This window comes from Leucopleurus acutus (genome assembly GCF_964270905.1).
Source record: "Leucopleurus acutus genome assembly, chromosome: 13".
Lineage (NCBI taxonomy): Eukaryota > Metazoa > Chordata > Mammalia > Artiodactyla > Delphinidae > Leucopleurus > Leucopleurus acutus.
In genome coordinates this window covers 64,974,462-64,993,076 of record NC_139155.1, presented here as the reverse complement: position 1 = coordinate 64,993,076, position 18,615 = coordinate 64,974,462, and the positions used below count along the sequence as shown (strand labels likewise).

Sequence of the window (18,615 nt, the reverse complement as noted above, 5' to 3'; positions counted from 1 at the left end):
TCTCCTCTCTGAACGCATCTGTGCCACTCCTGCCTTCTCACAAATGGCTGTGGACAGCCCAGCTGTAGGGTCTCATTTACGATACCTTCTTTCTTCCAGAATGTTCAAAACCTCGTAATTTTCGGTTTCCCTCTGGGCACCCAGGGCTGAGCTCTGCCCAGTGTCCGTGTGTCCTGCCTGGAGCAGGTTCCTGAACCAAGGGCCAGGGAGCAGCCGCTCTGCCCGGTTGATTCTCAGGACACTGTGTGTCCTCCATCTGGGATGCTCCGGCCTGACGTGGCAGCTGTTTCTGCAACCTCATTTCCGGTGCGAGGCTCTGTGCCCTGGGAGCATCCTGGCTGTGCTGCTGCCTGCGGCTCCAGGCTGAGCCCGTGCACTTGTGCTGTGTCGGCTCCTGGTGGTGGTTTCATCCCTTTTCCTGACCTCACAGAGGGCTGGCCGTTTTTGTTGGATTCCAGTGCCTTCCCTCCTTTTAATACTTTCCCGCCCACACATTTTACTTTTTCTGACATATTCCTCTAGATTTTGTCTCTTGGGGTCTCCCAGGGCAAGAGAAAGAAAAACCAGTCAACTCCGGCTTGCTCACAGCATCCACTGTTGCAATGGCCCCAGGGCTCCACCCCAGAGACGGAAGAGTGACGATCCATCGGCCACTCTCCCCGCTGCTGGCCCCTCCTGTGCCCGGCTCTGCTCGCCTCTGGTGGGGCTCAGCTGAGCCTTCCTGGGACCAAATCCCTACATTTAAAAACATGTTCCCTTAGGGCCGTGTGATCCCGGACCCTACCTCCCAGTCTTCCCGTCCCAAATGGCGTCCCCAGATCTTCTCAGTGTTTGGTGCTGATGTTCCATCCTTGCATTTGCCCGGATCCTCCACAGCCTCTGAGAACTGCTGGCTCGTGGATGGCTTCTGGGTCTCACAGAATCCATCCTGGCCCTGAGCAGAGTTCTCCCAACTCTGTGTGGAGCGGCAGCCCCTCAGGAGTGTTCTGAGTCACCTGGCTCCCTGGGTGGCCTTGCCTTGTCCCCAGCCTTGCCCCCCCCCACCCCCCAGGGAGAGTTGCTGGCCCCTGCCTGAGTTGCTCTGTTGGCCTGGCCACTCCAGGGTCCCATCAGCCCCTTCATGTCTGTCCAGGCTGTCCCCTGACACCCCATGTTCTTTTGAGGGCATTCCTCTTATTTCCGCTGCTCCTGTTCTGGGAGTCAGACTAGGGTGTGTTTTTCAAACCACTCCAGGCCCTTCTGGCTCTCCTCAGTGAACCTGAGGCCTGGGCAGACGGCTCCCACTCACGCCTTTTGCTCTGCCTTGCTAGCTTTGGGGTATGCAGTGATCTCCTTGAGTTGTTTTTCTATCTCAAGCCCTCTTCTCTGAAGGGCCCCGACTGCTGGGGATGCTGTGTCAGTTAACAACCCTGCACCTCCTGCAGGCCAGGCAGGCTCTGTCTCCCAGCTCCAGGGATGAACCTCGGATGTACTTGGAGGTGCAGGAGGACCTTGCACAGCCCCAGTTCTGGCAGCAACTCATGGGCCACCACCTCCCTGTGACTGACCCAGGAGAACACCCACCCCCACCACCGCCCAGAAGGTGGAAGCTCTCTGGAGCCCAGGCGAGACCTCCTGCGGCTCACAAACCTGCCCACAAGGACCCTGCTTACATAGCAGGTGGAGATTCTCATCAGGACCACACAGCCTAGGCATCAGCTCACAGCACCAAAACCCCGTGGGGCACTGCCAAGGCCCCCAGGCAACCTCAGACTTCACGTGGGCTACTGTGTGGGGTCACTGGTGTGGACTCAAAGCTTGACGCCAGTGTGCAACATGGTGGGTTTGTGGGGCCTGCGTATACCACTGCTTTCTTCCAATTCTGATTTCGGGGCCTCGGCCATAGCGTGGGAGTCACAGCGTGTGCCAGAAGGCAAGCAGCACACGGCAGAGCCCAGGAGGGCCTAGCCAGCAGGGCATGGGGGGCGGGGGTGGGAGGGCTACTTTAGGGATGGAAACACCTCACAGGGAAATGTGAGGCCATGAGGGGGAAGGGCCCCCCACCTCAGCAGGCCCACAGTGGCTGGAGGCTCAGGGAGCCTGGGGGTGGGCTGGAGAGCAGGCAGCCAGTGGGGCGGCCCTTGTCAGGGGCCAGAGTCGGGCAAGGTCTCAGAGGGGTGGGGGTCTGGGTAACACCTCTGCATGGTATGTGGGGATGGTCTTCCTTTCCCTTTCCTTTCATGTGTGTGTGTGTGTGTGTGTGTGTGGTCACTCGTACCGTGAAGTATAACATACAGACAGAAAAATGCATAACAGCTTAACAAGTATAATACAGACACTTGTAAGAAGAGTGAGGGGAAAATATCACTGCAGCCCCCATCCACTCCTGTGTGCCCTGCCCCAGTCAGCTCCCACCCTCCCCGCTAGCCGGCCCACTGTCTTGATGGGAGGGGAATTGTTGCCTGACTTTCATCACAGTTTTACCACCTAGGCCTGGACCTCTGAACATTGTGCTTTGGGGCTCCCTGGTTTTGAACTGTAAATATATGAAATCGATTCATCCATAGTGGTAAGTGTCCCTGTAGCTTGTTCATGGCACTGCTGTGTTGTATTCCATGCCGTGAAGAGGCCACAATTTATTTATCCATTCTGTTCTTGATGGACATTTGGGTTGTTTCCAGATGTAGGTTTCTTCAGGGTCTATACCTGGAAGTGGGATTGTGGGCGGATTAATTACAGCCAACATGATGGGTAGCAGTAGCATCTTGTGGGGCCTTTAATTGCATTTCCCTGATCTCTTCTGAGGTTGAACACCTTTTCCATTTGGATATTCTGTTCTGTGAAGAGGCTTATAAAATCCTTTGCTAATTTTTATTGGGTTGTCTATTACCAATTTGTAGCAGTTTTTAATACGATCTGGATATGAACCCTTTAGGTGTAGCATGTCTTTTGACTCTTCACGGTGTCTTACTAATATAAGGTCAAATGTGTCCATCTTTTCCTTAGTCATTTGTGCTTTGTGTACCTCATTTAAGAAGCCATTAAGATGATATTCTCTTCTATGATCTTTATGTCTTTAATTCACAGAGAACTGATTTTTGTGTGGGTATGAAATATAAGTCCAGTTTGCGCTTTCTTCCCACGTGGTGGCCAGTGGCCCTGCACAGCTAATTGAATTGTGCTTCCTGTCACACAGATTTCCAGGCTGCCCTGATCCTATATCGGGTCCATATGTGTGTGTAGATGTCTGCCCCATGCTGATTTCACTTCACCTTATTTATGTAGCTTGCTAAGAATCTTGACATTGGCAAGGAAGTCCTCCCACCTTGAAAATGTTTTGGCTCCTCTTGGCCCTTTGGAGTCTAATAAATGTTAGAATTTGGTTGTCAAATTCCACCCAAAATCTGTTGGAATTTCTATTGGGACAGTGTTGTATCAGAGGGCAGAATGGAGAGAAGGGAAGACCACACTGCCTCCAATCATGGACGTGTGTGGTCTCCCCACTTATGTGGTCCTTCATTGACCACCCCGCCCCCGGGTGTTAGTTTGCTCTGTAGAGATTGGCACCTCTTGGCTTCATTCCCTGATACAGAGCAATATACTCTCGAACTGTTCGTTTCCCTTACTCCCTGGCCAGCTTCTCTTCTCCGCACATATGAAGTCATGTTCTGTATGGTATCTGTAAAGTCATATTCTATTCTGGAAAATGTCTGTTTCTGCACCAGTCTTCACTGTATTCTAACTATTCTTTGTCTTGCTTGTCTGGTAAATATGGTATTGAAGTGACTCAACAGGGGCTTTAAATGTCAAACTTGTATGAATTTACACCCTTCGAGTCTTTCTTTGGCCTTTTTTGTCCGCCCATGATCACCAGGGTCCTTATCCTTGTCTACACTTGAAATGCCGGTAGGGGGGCTAAAAAGCCTGAACTTGCTTCTCGGCTTTGTCACTGTGTTTTGTTCTGACTGGCGGCAACTCACCAAGGAATCAGCCCTTCACCGAAGGATTCATTCCTGGAAATGGGGCTCCCTTCCTGAACCCTTCTCAGAGCACAGCTCTCCTCGTGCTTTGCTGTTGGTGGTGTGGAGGCCCTGGGCTCTTTGCTGTGAGGTGTCCCTGGTATCATATCAGTCACTCAGTCTGAACAGCTGATCAAGCTGATGGGAGGCTTCTGTCACCTCTTACCTGGCTGCTTCCCTGGGGGCAGTGTCACCTGGGCGTCACAGCCCCATGTGCTGGTGGGCAGGGTCACTCACCTTCTTCTCTGAAGCCGTGCACTCAGCTCACCGGAAGGGGCCTAGTTCGGCCCCCGCCACTCCCAGTGCTGGAGTGGAAGTTTGGGCATTCACCAGAATTTAAAGAATAGTCGAAAGGCATGAAATCCAAAGGGTCTTTTCACTTCTTTCTGAACAAGAAGGAAATGGGCTTATTTTAGAATCAATATTATCCTCTGAATTATCAGAGAGCAAAAGAGGAGACTTGCTCCCTGAAGAGTTGGGTTCTCCCTAGGGAAATACTGGAAGGTTCTGACAGAGTCCACCTGATTTCCCCACCACGTTGCCTTTTTTTTTTTTTTTGGCTGCACTGTGCGGCATGTGGGATCTTAGTTCCCCGACCAGGGATCGAACCCGTGCCCCCTGCAGTGGGAGTGCAGAGTCTTAACCACTGGACCACCAAGGAAGTCCCCACATTGCTTTTTTGACTGGCCAGTTTTATCCTCAGGAAGGTCTAGGCTTATGTGTTAAAGTTAACAGTTCAGATGGGCATCGCCCCCCATCCCCTGCAGAGCTAGTGGTGGGAGGGAAGAAGCTCCTTAGGGAGCAGGGCACTGGCACCTACAAGAGGTCCTAATTCATAAGCTAAGTTGACAGTTTTGGAATTTGGGGCAGCTCCTTTTTACTGCTAGCATCATCGATGTGGCCCGTGAGCGCTTCATCCAAGCAGTACTCGGGACATCTGAGGCCCTGGGGCCCAAACTGGGAAAACATTTGCAACTCATGGCAGAGGGTTAAATTCTCTGATATATAAAAAGCTCTAAAACAAAAAACAACCCAGTGGGAAAAATGGACTTGAGGATTTGACTTAGTTTCCAGAAAAGGAAAAGGTAATGGCTATTCACTAGAGGAAAAGACACTCCATCTCGGAAGAAGAAAAATGCAAATTAACACCTTCTGGGGAAAAGCCTTTCCCCACCAGGAAGCCCAAAATCAAAACAGGTGGGGATGCCCCTGTGCCCAGTGGGTTGGTGCCCTACACCCCCTTCTAGGAGGGACATCTGGCCTTATTAAAACAGCAACGATTTTTACTGACTAATCCTACTTCTAGGAACCTATCCTCCAAATATACCTACACACGCGTGGATGCCAACAGCGCAGAGCTAAGAGTGGAGGGATGGAAAGGGCTCGAACGCTCTCAATAGGGGCTGGCTGAGTAACCATGGCCGGTCCCAACAAGGGAATACTGGAGACTCTTCAGGTACTGAGATAGACTTTTAAGTAAAAAAAAAAAAAAAAGTGCAACCTAGTGTAGAATATGTTACCATTTGTGGGGAAAAAAAAAAAAGTTGGGGGGAGGGGAGGGGGTGTTATATGTGCATAAAATAGCTCTAGAGGGATTTGAGAGAGGGCTGCCCGGTGGAGGGAGGAGGCAGGAGGGAGCTTTCTCTTTGGGGATCCTTGGAATGCTTTGAATTTGAGCCAGGTAAATATATTACCTATTAAAATGAGAGCAGAATTAGGAAAAGAAACCAGGTGGCAGGGGGCATGGTGGCAGAGACTTCCCATTTGTAGCTTTGGGATTTGGAGCCCTGTCTGGATGTTTGGGGGGTAGACCTATGAGAATATCGAGTCCAGACCCCACTGTCCCCAGATGGGGGCTGAGGCTCCAGTAGTGAGGGCACAGAGTCAATTTCTGAAAGCTGACCATTTTTGTCTCTTTTAGGTCAGCTTCAAACACAGAAGTGAGGTGTGCTCACTTCACTAGGAGGGGAAATCTGGGCAAATGGCTGGTGGGTTTGCAGTATGGCTGCCCCCCCCCCCGCCCCCATCTTCCAAGCCCATTCTGGAATTCTCCCTGGGAGGCCTGGAGGGCTGGAACCTGGCTTTGCACGGCTGGGAAGAAGGGCTGGGTGGCAGGAGAGAGCTTTACAAAAACACAGTTTTGGGGGCCAGCACTTAGTGCAAAGGGGGGCAAAGAGTCAAGGAGGACATCAGTGGGCTAGAAACACTGGAAACTTTCTAAGCTCTGGGACTGGCTGACCTCCCCAGATAATACCAAGACCTGTGTGCAGTCACGGCCCGCTGCTCCCTGCTTCAGCTCCCCTGGCCCGCTGCTCCCTGCTTCAGCTCCCCTGGTGATCCACATTACTCGTATCAGAGGCTGAGCTGTCCCGTCAGCTCTGAGGTTTAAGGAATATGTAGGAAAGACATGTGGTGAATCTCTTCATTTCACAGATGGGGAAAACTGATGCCCAGAGGGGAGCCAAGCAGTCTCTTGACCCCAGGGTCCCTCGGATCAGGCTCCCAGGGGAAGCAAGCCCTGAGGCAGGCGTCTCAGACCAGGGGACAGGGCAGTGGGGCAAGCCTGCAGAGGACAAGGTGGGAGGCCTGAGGGGGAGCCTACGCTGCCCAGCTCTTCAGAATGGACAAGCCCCGAGTGGCCTCCGGGCCACCGGCGCAAAGATCACAGAGCCAGATGCAGCCACCCAGCGAGTGCTGGGGGACACAGGACCCAGAAGCAGCTCACAGGGCCTGGGCCGAAGCACAGGGTACTTGGCATCGTGCAGCACTGGGTGGCCTCAGGGAAGGCATCCTAGAAGGGTGCAGTGTGGGGCTCCCAGTGAGCAGGTGGGGGAAAGGCATTCGATGCAGAAGGAACAGCACCGGCAAGGGAGGTGCCAGGCTGCAAACCGGGGCTGAAGGTGCTGGTTGCCCCAGAGGCCAGGGGTCTTTGCTGGCAGGTGATGCGGTACCACTGGGGCAATGGTGGAGAGCGGGTGGCAGTCTGTGCCTCCACCCCCATCTGTCCCACATCTCAGTTCGAGCTGTTATTTGGAAATGAGTTTTTGCTGCTGTTTTGAAGGTTGACGGCACCCCTGTGGGCCTTGGGGCAGCTGGTGGCATCAGGGGAAGGGATGGATGCTTGGTGGGCAGCGGAGCCCATGCTTCGGAGGAAATGGAGCTGGCCGGGTGTGGGGCGGGGGGTGGGGGAGGACTGGGACTGGGGACAGATGTCTTGAGAGGGAGGTGCAGCAGCTGCTCTCCTCGGCATGCAGGGACGGTTATTAGCTCCAAAGAGCTTGGGAGCATGGCGGGCAGGGTTAAGAATGTGGGACCCAAAAAAAAAAAAAAGAATGTGGGACCCTGATCCACAGTTGCCCCCTTTTTCCCGTCCAAGGAGCCACTGCTGTGCGACACCCCAGCTGACCAGAGCCTCTGGCGCTCCCTGATTCATGGGGGCAGCGTGCCATGCTCTGCCCTCCAGAGCCCCTCCATCCTCCCCAACACAGCAGGTGCCCAGCCTCCTTGGCCCTCAGAGACCTCTGCAGCTGGGGAGACCCCCATGGCTCATGTGAGGCCACAAGGTGAAAGTCCTAGCTGGGGGCAATGGGAGGGAATGTGAAGTCTGACGCTGGGAGGTGGTGGCCTGGTGTCGACACACCCCAGGAACCAGGATGGTGTCCTCACCTGTGAAATGAAGGAGTCGGATAAGATGCTCACAGACACCTAGGCCCCTGCTCTCACGACCTCGTGTGGTGTGGTGAATCAAGGTGAAGGCCAAGAGCAGGGGGAAGAGGCTGTGCGCTGGGAACTTGGGGGCTGGGGGGCACAGAGCTGGGGAGCTCAGGGGATGTGACAAAGGCCAGGCCGAGGCAGGAGCCTGTCACCAGGGCAGGTGCTCATACCCAAGAGGGAGGCCCCAGGCCACGAGCCAGGCTGAGTGATGTTTGGCTGCAGCTGGAGCCATGCCACCCCCCCACCCCCTCCCCCAGCACGGAGACTGACTCCAGTCCCCTTGCTGAGGACAGAACGAGACTGAGGTGAACTGGAAGATCTCTGTGGAAGAGGAGCATCCCCTCCGAAAGATGGGCCACGCCCTCCAGACTCCCTTGAACCGATTCTCCTCCTTTCAAAGGCCACGACTGTCCCCACTGTCCTGGAAGTAAATCCTCAATACCCAGGGAGCCGACTGGGGGCTGAGGGTGGAGAGTGCCCCCTGGACCTGGACCGAAGGAGAGCAGCCCTCAGGCATCTGAATGCGCAAGCTGGCACTGGCAGTCTGCCCCAGAGTTGTGGGGTAGGGGGTGGATCCAACTGGAAAGTGCCAAGGGACTGGGCTAGGCAGCCCCGGGGCCTGGGCTGTTCTGAAGTTGCCATAATCAGAGGGCAAGTGTGGCCTGCTACAAGCCTGGGATGGGCACCCAAAGCTTCCTGCCCCTGCCTGCTGAGAGTTCACGCTGAAGCCACAGTGGGTGCCACATGGGCTGGGCCACTGGCAGCCGTCCCAAGGAAGGAGCCCGTGGCCACCCCAGGCCCCAGCACACATACAAGGTGGCCCTTGTCACTGTGTATCACTCAAAGGTGGGCCTGCTCCTCACTCCCAGCATCAGAAGGGAAGAGCTCCAGAAGCTTGGTCCAAGTAGTAATAACCCTTTTCCCCAGAGCCCCTCAGCTTCCAAAAACAAATTCACTTAAATTCTGTGGAATTTTAAAAAATCACCTCCATCTAGGATGTTCCTGACTATCTTAGGGGCTGAGAAAGAACAAAGGGTTTCAATGGCTCGGGGCCAGCAGGAATCCAGAGGTGAGGCCCCCAGGAATGGGGTTCATGTGGCCAGAGGAGCCCCTTCTCTGTGCCAGCAGCTGCAATGAACTGGACTTCTCCCCCAGGGCAGGCAGTGCAGGAAGGGTGGAGCTGGCCCTTCACACAAATTCCCAGTGCTCATGGCTGGGCCTCATTTGGAAGGAGTCGCTGCCAGGGCCCATGGAGGTGCTTACGCTGCAGGGCAGTAAAGTGTTCAGCCCAAAGGCGACTGGACCTGAGCAAGCAGCACCTCGTGGCAGCACCAGGACTGCCGGCTGCCCTATCGCTGCCCCCACGAGGGAGTGAGCCCCTGCACTTGGAGAAGGGATCCTAGGCCAGGAGACCCCAGTTACACTGGACCTTGACACTGACTTTGTTTTCACAGGGTACCCTCAGCGCCAGGACCTCCAGAGTCCTAGTGGGGTTAACTAGCCACCTGGAGGCTTTCAGAGCTGCTGCACCATAAGACCTGAATGGTACCCAAATTACAGGGGGTGTTATCTCAGGGAACTGCTGTGCCTGAGGGGAGCAGAGCCCAGGCCCAGAACTGGGGTGAACAGGGCAACATAACCAGGAATCACCTCCTGGGCACCTTCCCTCCTACCAGACCCAAAAGCTGTTGCAAAGTTCCAGAACAACGGGATTTCCCAACTCAAGACACTGAGGCAGCAGCCTATCGAAAAGTGACCCTGGATGGAGTGGGGAAGGCCTTCTTCCCCCACCCCCCCGCCCCCACTCAGATTCTGACCCCTCCCCCTTCCCCCCAGCCCTAGCCCAAAAGATAGTCGGGCCTCTGCGGGAGGTGGGGGGTGGGGGACGATCGACGACGAATTCCCGTAGGATTCCGGGGTCTGCGGCCTTGGGCAGGATGCTAACCACAGCTGGGTCCTCTGCTGGGGGCTGGGGGCGTGGAGAGGCTAGGCTGCAGATTCTGGGGGCACCCCTCCCGACCTCGGTTCCCCAGTCACTGACCCAGCCCTGCACCGATTCCTCCGCAAGGCAAGGAAGCCCGAGGCAGCCGCAGTCTCCACACCGTTTATTTCTCCGTCCCGGTAGGTGGGATCGCTGGGGCGGGGCGGGCAGAAAACCACGCGCAGGTTGCGGGACGCGGGCAGGGGAGCCCGGGGCGCGACACTCAGGCGAAGGTGGAGCCGTTCCAGCCCACGTTAGCCGCGTTCATGTCGTAGTAGTTGATGTAGATCCTGCGGGGGAGGAAGCGGGTCTAAGCCGGCTGCGAGGTGGCCGCCGTGGCCGCGCGCCCCCTGTCCCCCGACGCCCACACACCTGTCCGGGCTGATGCGCAGGCGTTCGGCCAGTAGGCCGCACAGCAGCTTGCTGTAGGAGCGGTTCTGCGCGCCGCCGATCTTGCCGATGCTGTGCAGGCTGCAGAGTGCGCACGGCTCGCTGGAGCCCCCGAAGGCCATGAGTTGGTCCGGCACCACGTGCACCGCGATGTACTGCGGGGGAGGGGCAGCGGTCAGCGGGCCTCCTGGCCTCGCCGGCCCGGACGCCCCCATCCCTTCCCCTCCCGGAGCCCCATCCCGGAGCCGCCTTCCCCGCCCAAGCCCCATCCCGGGGCCACCTCCCCCGCCCCAGCCCGGGACCGCTTGGCCGGGCCCTCCCCGCAGACCTGCGCCGGCTTGCCAGTGGCCTGCGCCAGCTGCTGGGTGAGCTCGGAGAGGAGCCCGTCCGGCACAGAGGCGCGGGGCACGTTGGTGTTCACCAGGAACATCGGCATGATGGCGAAGGACGGCGAAGACAGGGATGCAGGAACCAACCGACTCGCGCGCAAACACCGCCGGGAAACCTCGGAGCTACGTGACCGCCGCCCGGCGCCCCGCCCAGTGCGGCTGCGGCCCAGCCTCCCGTGACGCCCCAGCCGGCGGAGGCCCCGCCCCCGAGGCCGCGGCGCGCTCGCGCCTGGTGACGTCACCGCCTGCGGAGGCCCAGCCCGCCCGGCGGAACTCGGAGCCACTGCAGAGTCGGCCATTGGCCCTGAGCACTTCCTCAAAGTTCTCCACGCGGCGGCCAGAAATCTGCCTGTCCCTCGTTTGTCCTTTCATCTAGTCACAGCGACGTCTGTGTGCCGGGAGCAGGGGGGATGCGGCTTTTAGCGGGACAGATGGCCCCTGGCCCTCCAGCAGATCACAGCCGGACAAGAAGATGGAGTCGCAGCTCATTCCACTGAGCCCTTGTGTGTCCGCAGTCTCCGCGTGCGCGCGCGCGCGCGTGTGTGTGTGATGGGGAGGGGTGGTCATTGATGCAGGTGGGAGGGGGCTGCCACAAGCGAGTCACCATCCAGAGGCCTTCCCTGCACCCCTGCTCTTCACGGTGGGTAAGGATGCTGGGAGGTGCCCAGGGGAGGGGCAGGGAGTAGGAGGGGTTCCAAAGGCAGTCAGCAACTCCGTCTCAGAGCCCACGCCAAAGCCCCATCCGGTCCCCTGGACAACCCCTCTGCAGGTCTGGAAACTTGAGCTCCTCAGGGAAGCCCCACCCTAGCCAGGTCCTGTGCGGATGCCCTCTCACAGAGCCCTGGGTGCAGTCTCTCTCTTCCACTGTTGGTCAGCTCAGGGGGCACCTAGCAGGTGCCAAACATACAAGAGACATGGACTAAATACTGGCTGAATGAATGAATGAAGTTAGCCATGACACGACAGGACGAGGACAGGGCCAGGGATGAGCCTGCAGGCCCTGCCATTCCTGGGCAGGAAGGCCACCCGACTCCTGCTCTGAGGAGACCCTGGTGGGAGGGCTGTGCTGGGGAGCAGAGCTCTGCAGGCACTCGAGGGGGTTTGGCTCATGCTGGTTTGGCCAAGTCTCAGAGCTCTCGAGGGAGGTCCTGTCCTTGGTCTCTGGCAGGTGTGGTCTGGTTAAGGTGGCACAGCACACACTGGCCTGGACACTGGGCATGTGATAGAGCAAGGCCACCATGCCTGTGGGAGCAGGCAGCCTCAGGCAGGAGGTCACATGGCCCAGCTGTGCAAATACTCTGTTAAATGTGGATCCCTCCAGGTGGGCCCCAGGTCATATCCCTCCCCACTCCCACACCCCAGCAGACTTCCTGTGCCCAGGGCTCTGTTACCACTGATGCACCCCATGCATTGTCTCCAGCCCGGGGTGCTCCTCCGAGCCCCAGCAGCCAACTCCGCATGTCCTGCTACCTGTGTCCAAATCCAGGTGCATGACTATTCTCCCACCCCTGATCGCCTGCCAGTGAAATGTACCTCCATCCACTGTCCCTTTACCCTCACTTCTCCGGCCCCCACCCCGCCTTAGCCTAAGTTAGCTGGCACCACTTTTGGCCTGGCCTGGCCTGCCTGGGGGAGGGGTCTGTCTCCCCACCCACTGGCAGCAGATCTGGCCATGTGACTTGCCTTGCCCAGTGAAATGTGAACAGAACTGACCCAAGTGACTCCAGCCAGAAGATTCAGGAGCCAGCACCTGGTTGGCGGTTCTCTGATAGTGGAAGTGGGTGACACATTGAAGCCCTGCCAGCAAATAACCTGCGACACCGTGTAGGTGAGCCACTGTTTGGGGCCCGTGTTCCTGGCTTCTGGCTCCTGGCTTGGGCGTTGGTCCTGGAACGCTGTCGCTCAGTTCGTCAGGAAAGCCCCAGAGCTCCTGGCTCCGTCAGGTCCTCTACTTCAAGGCCGTCACCATATCTGTTTGCGAGTTACTGCTTCCTTTCTGGGCTGCATGAGGTGGGGGACATTGCTGTGGCCTACCTTCTGACCCATTACTAGGTAGCAGGCGGAGGGCCTCCAAAGACGACCACACCCGATTCCCTGGAACCTGTGAATATGTTACCTTACTTGGCAAAAGGCGCTTTGTAGATGTAATTAGGGCTACAGACTTCACAGTAGGGAGGTTGTCATGGATTATCTGGGTGGGGCCAACGTAATCACTTGAGCCCTTTAAAAGCAGAGAATTTTCTCCAGCTCAAGTAAGAGATGCAGCAGGAGGGGCGGTCAGAGAGCCTCGAAGCAGAAGGACTCAGATGTGCCGTTACTGGCTTTGAAGATGAAGGGGCCTCAGTTGTTCAGCTGCAAGGAACTGAATTCTGCCAGCAGCTTGAATGAGCTCAGAAGTGGGTTCCTCCCTATTTGACCTGGAGACGCCTTGACTTCGGCCGTGAGACCTGAAGAAGACGACCAGTCACTTTGTACTAGATTGTGACCCACAGAAACTGAGATAATAAACATGTGTTGTTTTAAGCTGCTCAATTTGTGGTAATTTGTTCTAGGAGCAATAGAACAGTAACACCCCGGCATCCCCAGGGGCTCTATAATCACCTGCTGAACAACAGCGCACACGCACCAGGAGCCCTTGGCCCCCAAAATCCTCTCCCCCTCCCTCCTCACTGACAGCATCCCAGTTCTGTTTCCTTGGAACCTTCACTGCCCCAGAGCCACTGGCAACTAGGCATGGCCACTGGAGGTAGCTGCGGCCCATGTGACGTGCAGGGTCCACAGGGAAGCAGCTGCCTGCAGATGGAAACTCTACCCTACGCCCTTCCTCCTAACCCCTCCTGGAACCTGGACAGGACTGCACTCCCGCCTGGAACCTGAACAGGACTGCCAGACGTGCAGCAGCTGCCAGGCAACCCTGAGCTGGAAAAACACAGGCAAAGGAGGGAGAGTGGCAACCCCGAGGAGCCTGGGGCTCTGGCGGCTCTGCCCAGCCCCTTCAGCTGCCTTTACATTACAGGAGAAAAGTAAGCCCCTCTCTGCTTGAAGCACCACTGGTCAGGGTTTCTGACGTTTGCAGCCCCAGGGCAGCTCCTGGCTGGTACAGAGGACTTCTTGAGGGCCACACCCCACAGTTGAGGGCTGCTGGGCAGAGAGGGGGTGGGAAGGAAACCTCAGGATGTAGGGAAATGCCAGCTGGATGAGGAGGAATACGGCCCATACGAGCACCCGGCAGGCCCCTAAAGCTGGCAGCCGTGCCCCCCACCCTGGTTGAACATCTCTGTGGGCAGGACGCAAGTCACCCACGCTGGAAGGGGTGCATGGGGAGGGGGAGGGCCTGCTGACTCCATGATGGAGGGCTACTGCTGTCCTCTTGCTGCCTCTCCCTGACACGGACCTGGCCATCGGTCCACGTCCGCGGACGGTCCACCTGACCACCGGCTCCCACAGCCCCTTCGCCAGCTTCATTCCCCTTGCCATCCCTCCCCCGGGCACTCGCGGTTCATCACTCACAGCAAGAGCCCAGCCAGCCTTGAGCCCCTGACTGTCCCCCACGCACCAGTCCCTGTGCCCTTGTTCGCTGAATGTGGTAAAAGTTGCAGCAAAGACAAGCAAAGGAAACGCCCTCTCCCTCCAGTCACAGCGGAAGAAGACCTGGGGGGTCACCACCCTGCTGGAGACCCCCCCCAGCTGTAGCTGAAGGCGCAGGATTTTAAGAGGGGTGTCTGCCAGGAGCGCAGCACACTGCAAAAGCAGGGCCCAGGCTTGCGGGGCGCTCGCGGCCACGGCCAGCTCCGCCACAGGACGAGACAGGGTTCAGAGAGCGCGACCTGGGCTGAGCCTCTTAAACTCTCTGAGCCTCAGCTGCAAAATTTCAAAATGGGGGAATTCTTTTTCCACAGATTTGCGTGAAGATTTAACGAGATTAAGGACAAGCGCAAAGTGCCTGCATTCAGTATGTGCTCAGTAAAAGCTACCCGATCTTGTTGCTTTGTCATCAAGTGTCCTGGAGCAGAAAACGGACTAACAGGCCTGACCCTAATGGTGGCACTGGGCAGTGTGGGCGACTGTGCTTTCCCTCCCCGGTGGCCAGGTCCTTCCCCACCCCCGCCCCTCCCCCATCCCCTCAAACCTGAGGCCAAGCTGCGTCTCCCCCACCTCTCCCGGCACAGCCTCTCCTGTCTGCGGGGCCCTGTCCCTGTTTCCTTGCCCTGCTGAGGGGTTCCCTGGGCAACAAGGACTTCCAACGCCCACCCCACACTCTCAGAGCCAATTTGGCTGGGTGGATAGCAAGTGGGACATGGCCCAAGGGCTAGGCCCAGCTGGGGGCATCTTTATGGTCCGTGCTGGGGACCAGGGCACCTAAGTGTGACCAGTGCAGTCCCAGACCTGGGACACAGCCTGACACCTGCCCTGCTCACAGCCTGTGCACCACGGGATTTCGAGGGATGGATCCCTTCTCACTAATCTTCACCAGGGGCCAGTAGCGGCCAGGGTGGCCACTGGTGCCGAGGGTGGGGGGGCAGCTGGGGAGGCAGGTCAGCAGAGGTGGAGATGGGGCAGGTGCCAGAGAGAAGCTGGGAGAACACACAGAGGGCTCCCAGAGTGCTGACTTCCAGAAAGCTCCGCATTTACCGGACCCACAGGCCTTCAGTCCCATCCTTCAACACTCCTGCCTCCAAAGGAACCCCAGCTGGGCCTGTCCTCAGGAAGTCAGCTCCAGGTGACTTCTCCATGAGACCTCTCCTGACCCCGACTCAGAGAGTTCTCGCTCCCCAGAGAACCTACTGCTTGCCGCTTCTGCTGATTTGGCGGTTACTGCTTCCTAATGAAAGCCAGACAAATTCTTTATGATACAACAATGATCAATTGTTTTTTTGACCTAAGTGCCAAGGTAGTCCAATGGGGAAAAGATGGTCTTTTCAACAAACAGTGCCAGCACCACTGGACATCCATTAAAAGTAAATGAATAAGGGAATTCCCTGCTGGTCCAGTGATTGGGACTCGGCGCTTTCACTGGGCCCGGGTTCAATCCCTGGTCAGGAAACTGAGATCCTGCAAGCCACGCAGTGCAGCTTAAAAAAAAAATGGTGGACACTAGATGACTGTGGATGTGGTGATCAGTTTTTAGATACAACACATTCCATGAAAGAATTCATAAGCTGAACTTCTTTAAAATTAAAAACATCTGGGGACTTCCCTGGTGGTCCAGTGGTTGAGACTTCGCCTTACAATGCAGGGGGTGCGGGTTCCATCTCTGGTCCAGGAACTAAGATCGCACATGCCTCCAGGCCAAGAAACCAAAACATAAAACAGAAGCAATATTGTAACAAATTCAATAAAGACTTTAAAAATGGGCTTCTCTGGTGGTGCAGTGGTTAAGAATCTGCCTGCCAATGCAGGGGACATGGGTTTGAGCCCTGGTCCAGGAGGATCCCACATGCCACGGGGCAACTAAGTCCGTGCACCACAACTACTGAGCCTGCGCTCCGCAGCAAGAGAAGCCACGGCAATGAGAGGCCAGTGCACCGCAACGAAGAGTAGCCCCCACGCACAGCAACTAGAGAAAACCCGCACACAGCAACGAAGACCCCATGCAGCCAAAAATAAATAAAATAAAACAAATTAATTTAAAAAGGAAAGACTTTAAAATATATATACAGGGACTTCCCTGGTGGCGCAGTGGTTAAGAATCCACCTGCCAATGCAGGGGACACGGGTTCGAGCCCTGGTCCAGGAGGATCCCAGATGCCATGGGGCAACTCAGCCCGCGTGCCACAACTACTGAGCCTGCGCTCTAGAGCCCGCGAGCCACAACTACTGAAGCCCGCGTGCCTAGAGCCCGTGCTCCGCAACAAAAGAAGCCACAGCAATGAGAAGCCTGTGCACCGCAACAAAGAGTAGCCCCCGCTCGCCACAACTAGAGGAAGCCTGCATGCAGCAACGAAGACCCCATGCAACCAAAAATAAATTAAATAAATAAATTTATTAAAATATATATATACATTTTATAAATAAATAATAAAAACGTGTGCTCTGTGGAAGGCACTGTCAAGAAAATGAAAAGGCAAACCACAGACTGGGAGAAAATATCTGCAAAAGATGCATCTGATCAAAGACTGTTATCCAAAATATATAAAGAACCCTTAAAACTCAACAATAAGAAAACCAACAACTTGATTTTTAAAAACAGCCAAACAGTTTTTTTTTAATTAATTAATTTATTTATTGGCTGCGTTGGGTCTTCGTTGCTGTGCACGGGCTTTCTCTATTTGCGGCAAGCGAGGGCTACTCTTTGTTGCAGTGTGCGGGCTTCTCATTGAGGTGGCTGCTCTTTGCTGCCGAGCACAGGCTCTAGGCACACAGGCTGCAGTAGTTGTGGCACGCGGGCTCAGTGGCTTGCAGATTCTAGAGCTCAGGCTCAGTAGTTGTGGCACACGGGCTTAGTTGCTCCACGGCATGTGGGATCTTCCCGGACCAGGGCTCGAACCCGTGTCCCCTGCATTGGCAGGTGGATTCTTAACCACTGCACCACCAGGGAAGTCCCAAAACACTTTTAACAGACACTCACCAAAGAAGATATATACAGATGGCAAATTAGCATACAAAAAGATGTTCCATGTTTGTCATCTGGGAAGTGCAAATTACAACAAAATACCACCACACACTTTTCAGAATGGCCAAAATCACTGACAACACCAAATGTTGGTGAGGATGTGGAGCAACAGGAACTCTCATTCAGTGCTGATGGGAATTAAAATGGTATAGCCACTTTGGAAGAGAGTTTGGCAGGTTCTTACAAAACTAAACATACTCTTACCCTACGATCCAGCAATCATGCTTCTTGTATTTACCCAAAGGAGGTGAAAATGTATGTCCACACAAAAACCTGCACATGGATATATATAGCAGCTTTATTCACAATTGGCAAAAGCAACCAAAATGTCCTTCAGTAGGTGAATAAACTTTGGGACATTCAGACAATGGAATTTTACTCAGTGCAAAAAGAACTATTAAGCAATGAAAAGACATGGAAGAAACTTAAATGCATATTACTAAGTGAAAGAAGCCAATCTGAAAAGGCTACATACTCTATGATTCCAACTATATGACATTCCGGAGAAAACAAAATTGTAGAGACCATAGAAAGATAAGTGGTCACCAGGCGCTGGGCAGGGGCAGGAAAGGGATGACCATGTAGAACAGAGAGGATTTTTAGGGCAGGGAAAATACTCTGCATGATACTATCATGGTGGATAATGTCATCATACATTTGTCCAAACCCACAGCATGTAAAACTACAGGAGTGCACCCTAATGTAAACCGTGGACTTTGGGTGTGATAATGACGTGTCAATGTAGGGTCGTGGATTGTAACAAACGTCCCACTCTGGTGGGGGACGTTGATAATAGGAGGCTGTGTGTGTGTGGGAGAGGGGGCATATGGCAAATCTCTGTACTTTTCTCTCAATTTTGCTGTGAAATTAAAACTACTCTAAAAATATCTTTTAAAAATAGTGGGCAAAAGACTTGAACAGAGTCTTCACAAAAGAAGATACGTGAATGGTCACATTAGCACGCGAAGAGATGCTCAGCATTATTAGCCATCAGGGAAATACCTCAACAAAACCACAAGACGCCACTACACACTCAGTGGAATGGCTAGATTAAGAAGAGTGACATTGCCAAATGCTGACGAGGATTTGGAACATCCAGAAGTCTCATCAATTGCTAGCAGGAATGTAAAACAGTATATGCACTTTGGAAAACAGTTTCCGCTACGGTTAAACATACATTCATTATTTTTTTTAACATCTTTATTGGAGTATAATTGCTTTACAATGGTGTGTTAGTTTCTGCTTTATAACAAAGTGATACGTTCATTATTAAACTCAGCAATTCATTTACCCCAAAGAAATGAAAGCATACATCTACACAACTTGTGCAGGGATGTTCATAACAGTTTTATTCATCATGGCTAACAATTAGAAACAGGGCTTCCCTGGTGGCTCAGTGGTTAAGAATCCGCCTGCCAATACAGAGGACATGGGTTCGAGCCCTGGACTGGAAAGATCCCACATGCCGCGGAACAGCTAAGCCCGCGTGCTACAACTACTGAGCCTGCGCTTTAGAGCCCGCATACCACA

General features: G+C 54.8%; 1 protein-coding gene across 1 annotated transcript; it reads right to left on the bottom strand.

The window, feature by feature from the left end:
- Positions 1 to 9,802: 9,802 nt before the first annotated feature.
- On the bottom strand, positions 9,803 to 10,610 carry MIF (macrophage migration inhibitory factor). The gene is made up of 3 exons (XM_082852804.1): positions 10,412 to 10,610; positions 10,066 to 10,238; positions 9,803 to 9,983 (listed from the first exon to the last, which is right to left on the bottom strand). The coding sequence occupies exons 1-3, from the start codon at positions 10,517 to 10,519 to the stop codon at positions 9,917 to 9,919; spliced, it is 348 nt and encodes a 115-aa protein (XP_082708930.1). The 5' UTR covers positions 10,520 to 10,610; the 3' UTR covers positions 9,803 to 9,916.
- Between the last annotated feature and the right edge of the window lie 8,005 nt (positions 10,611 to 18,615).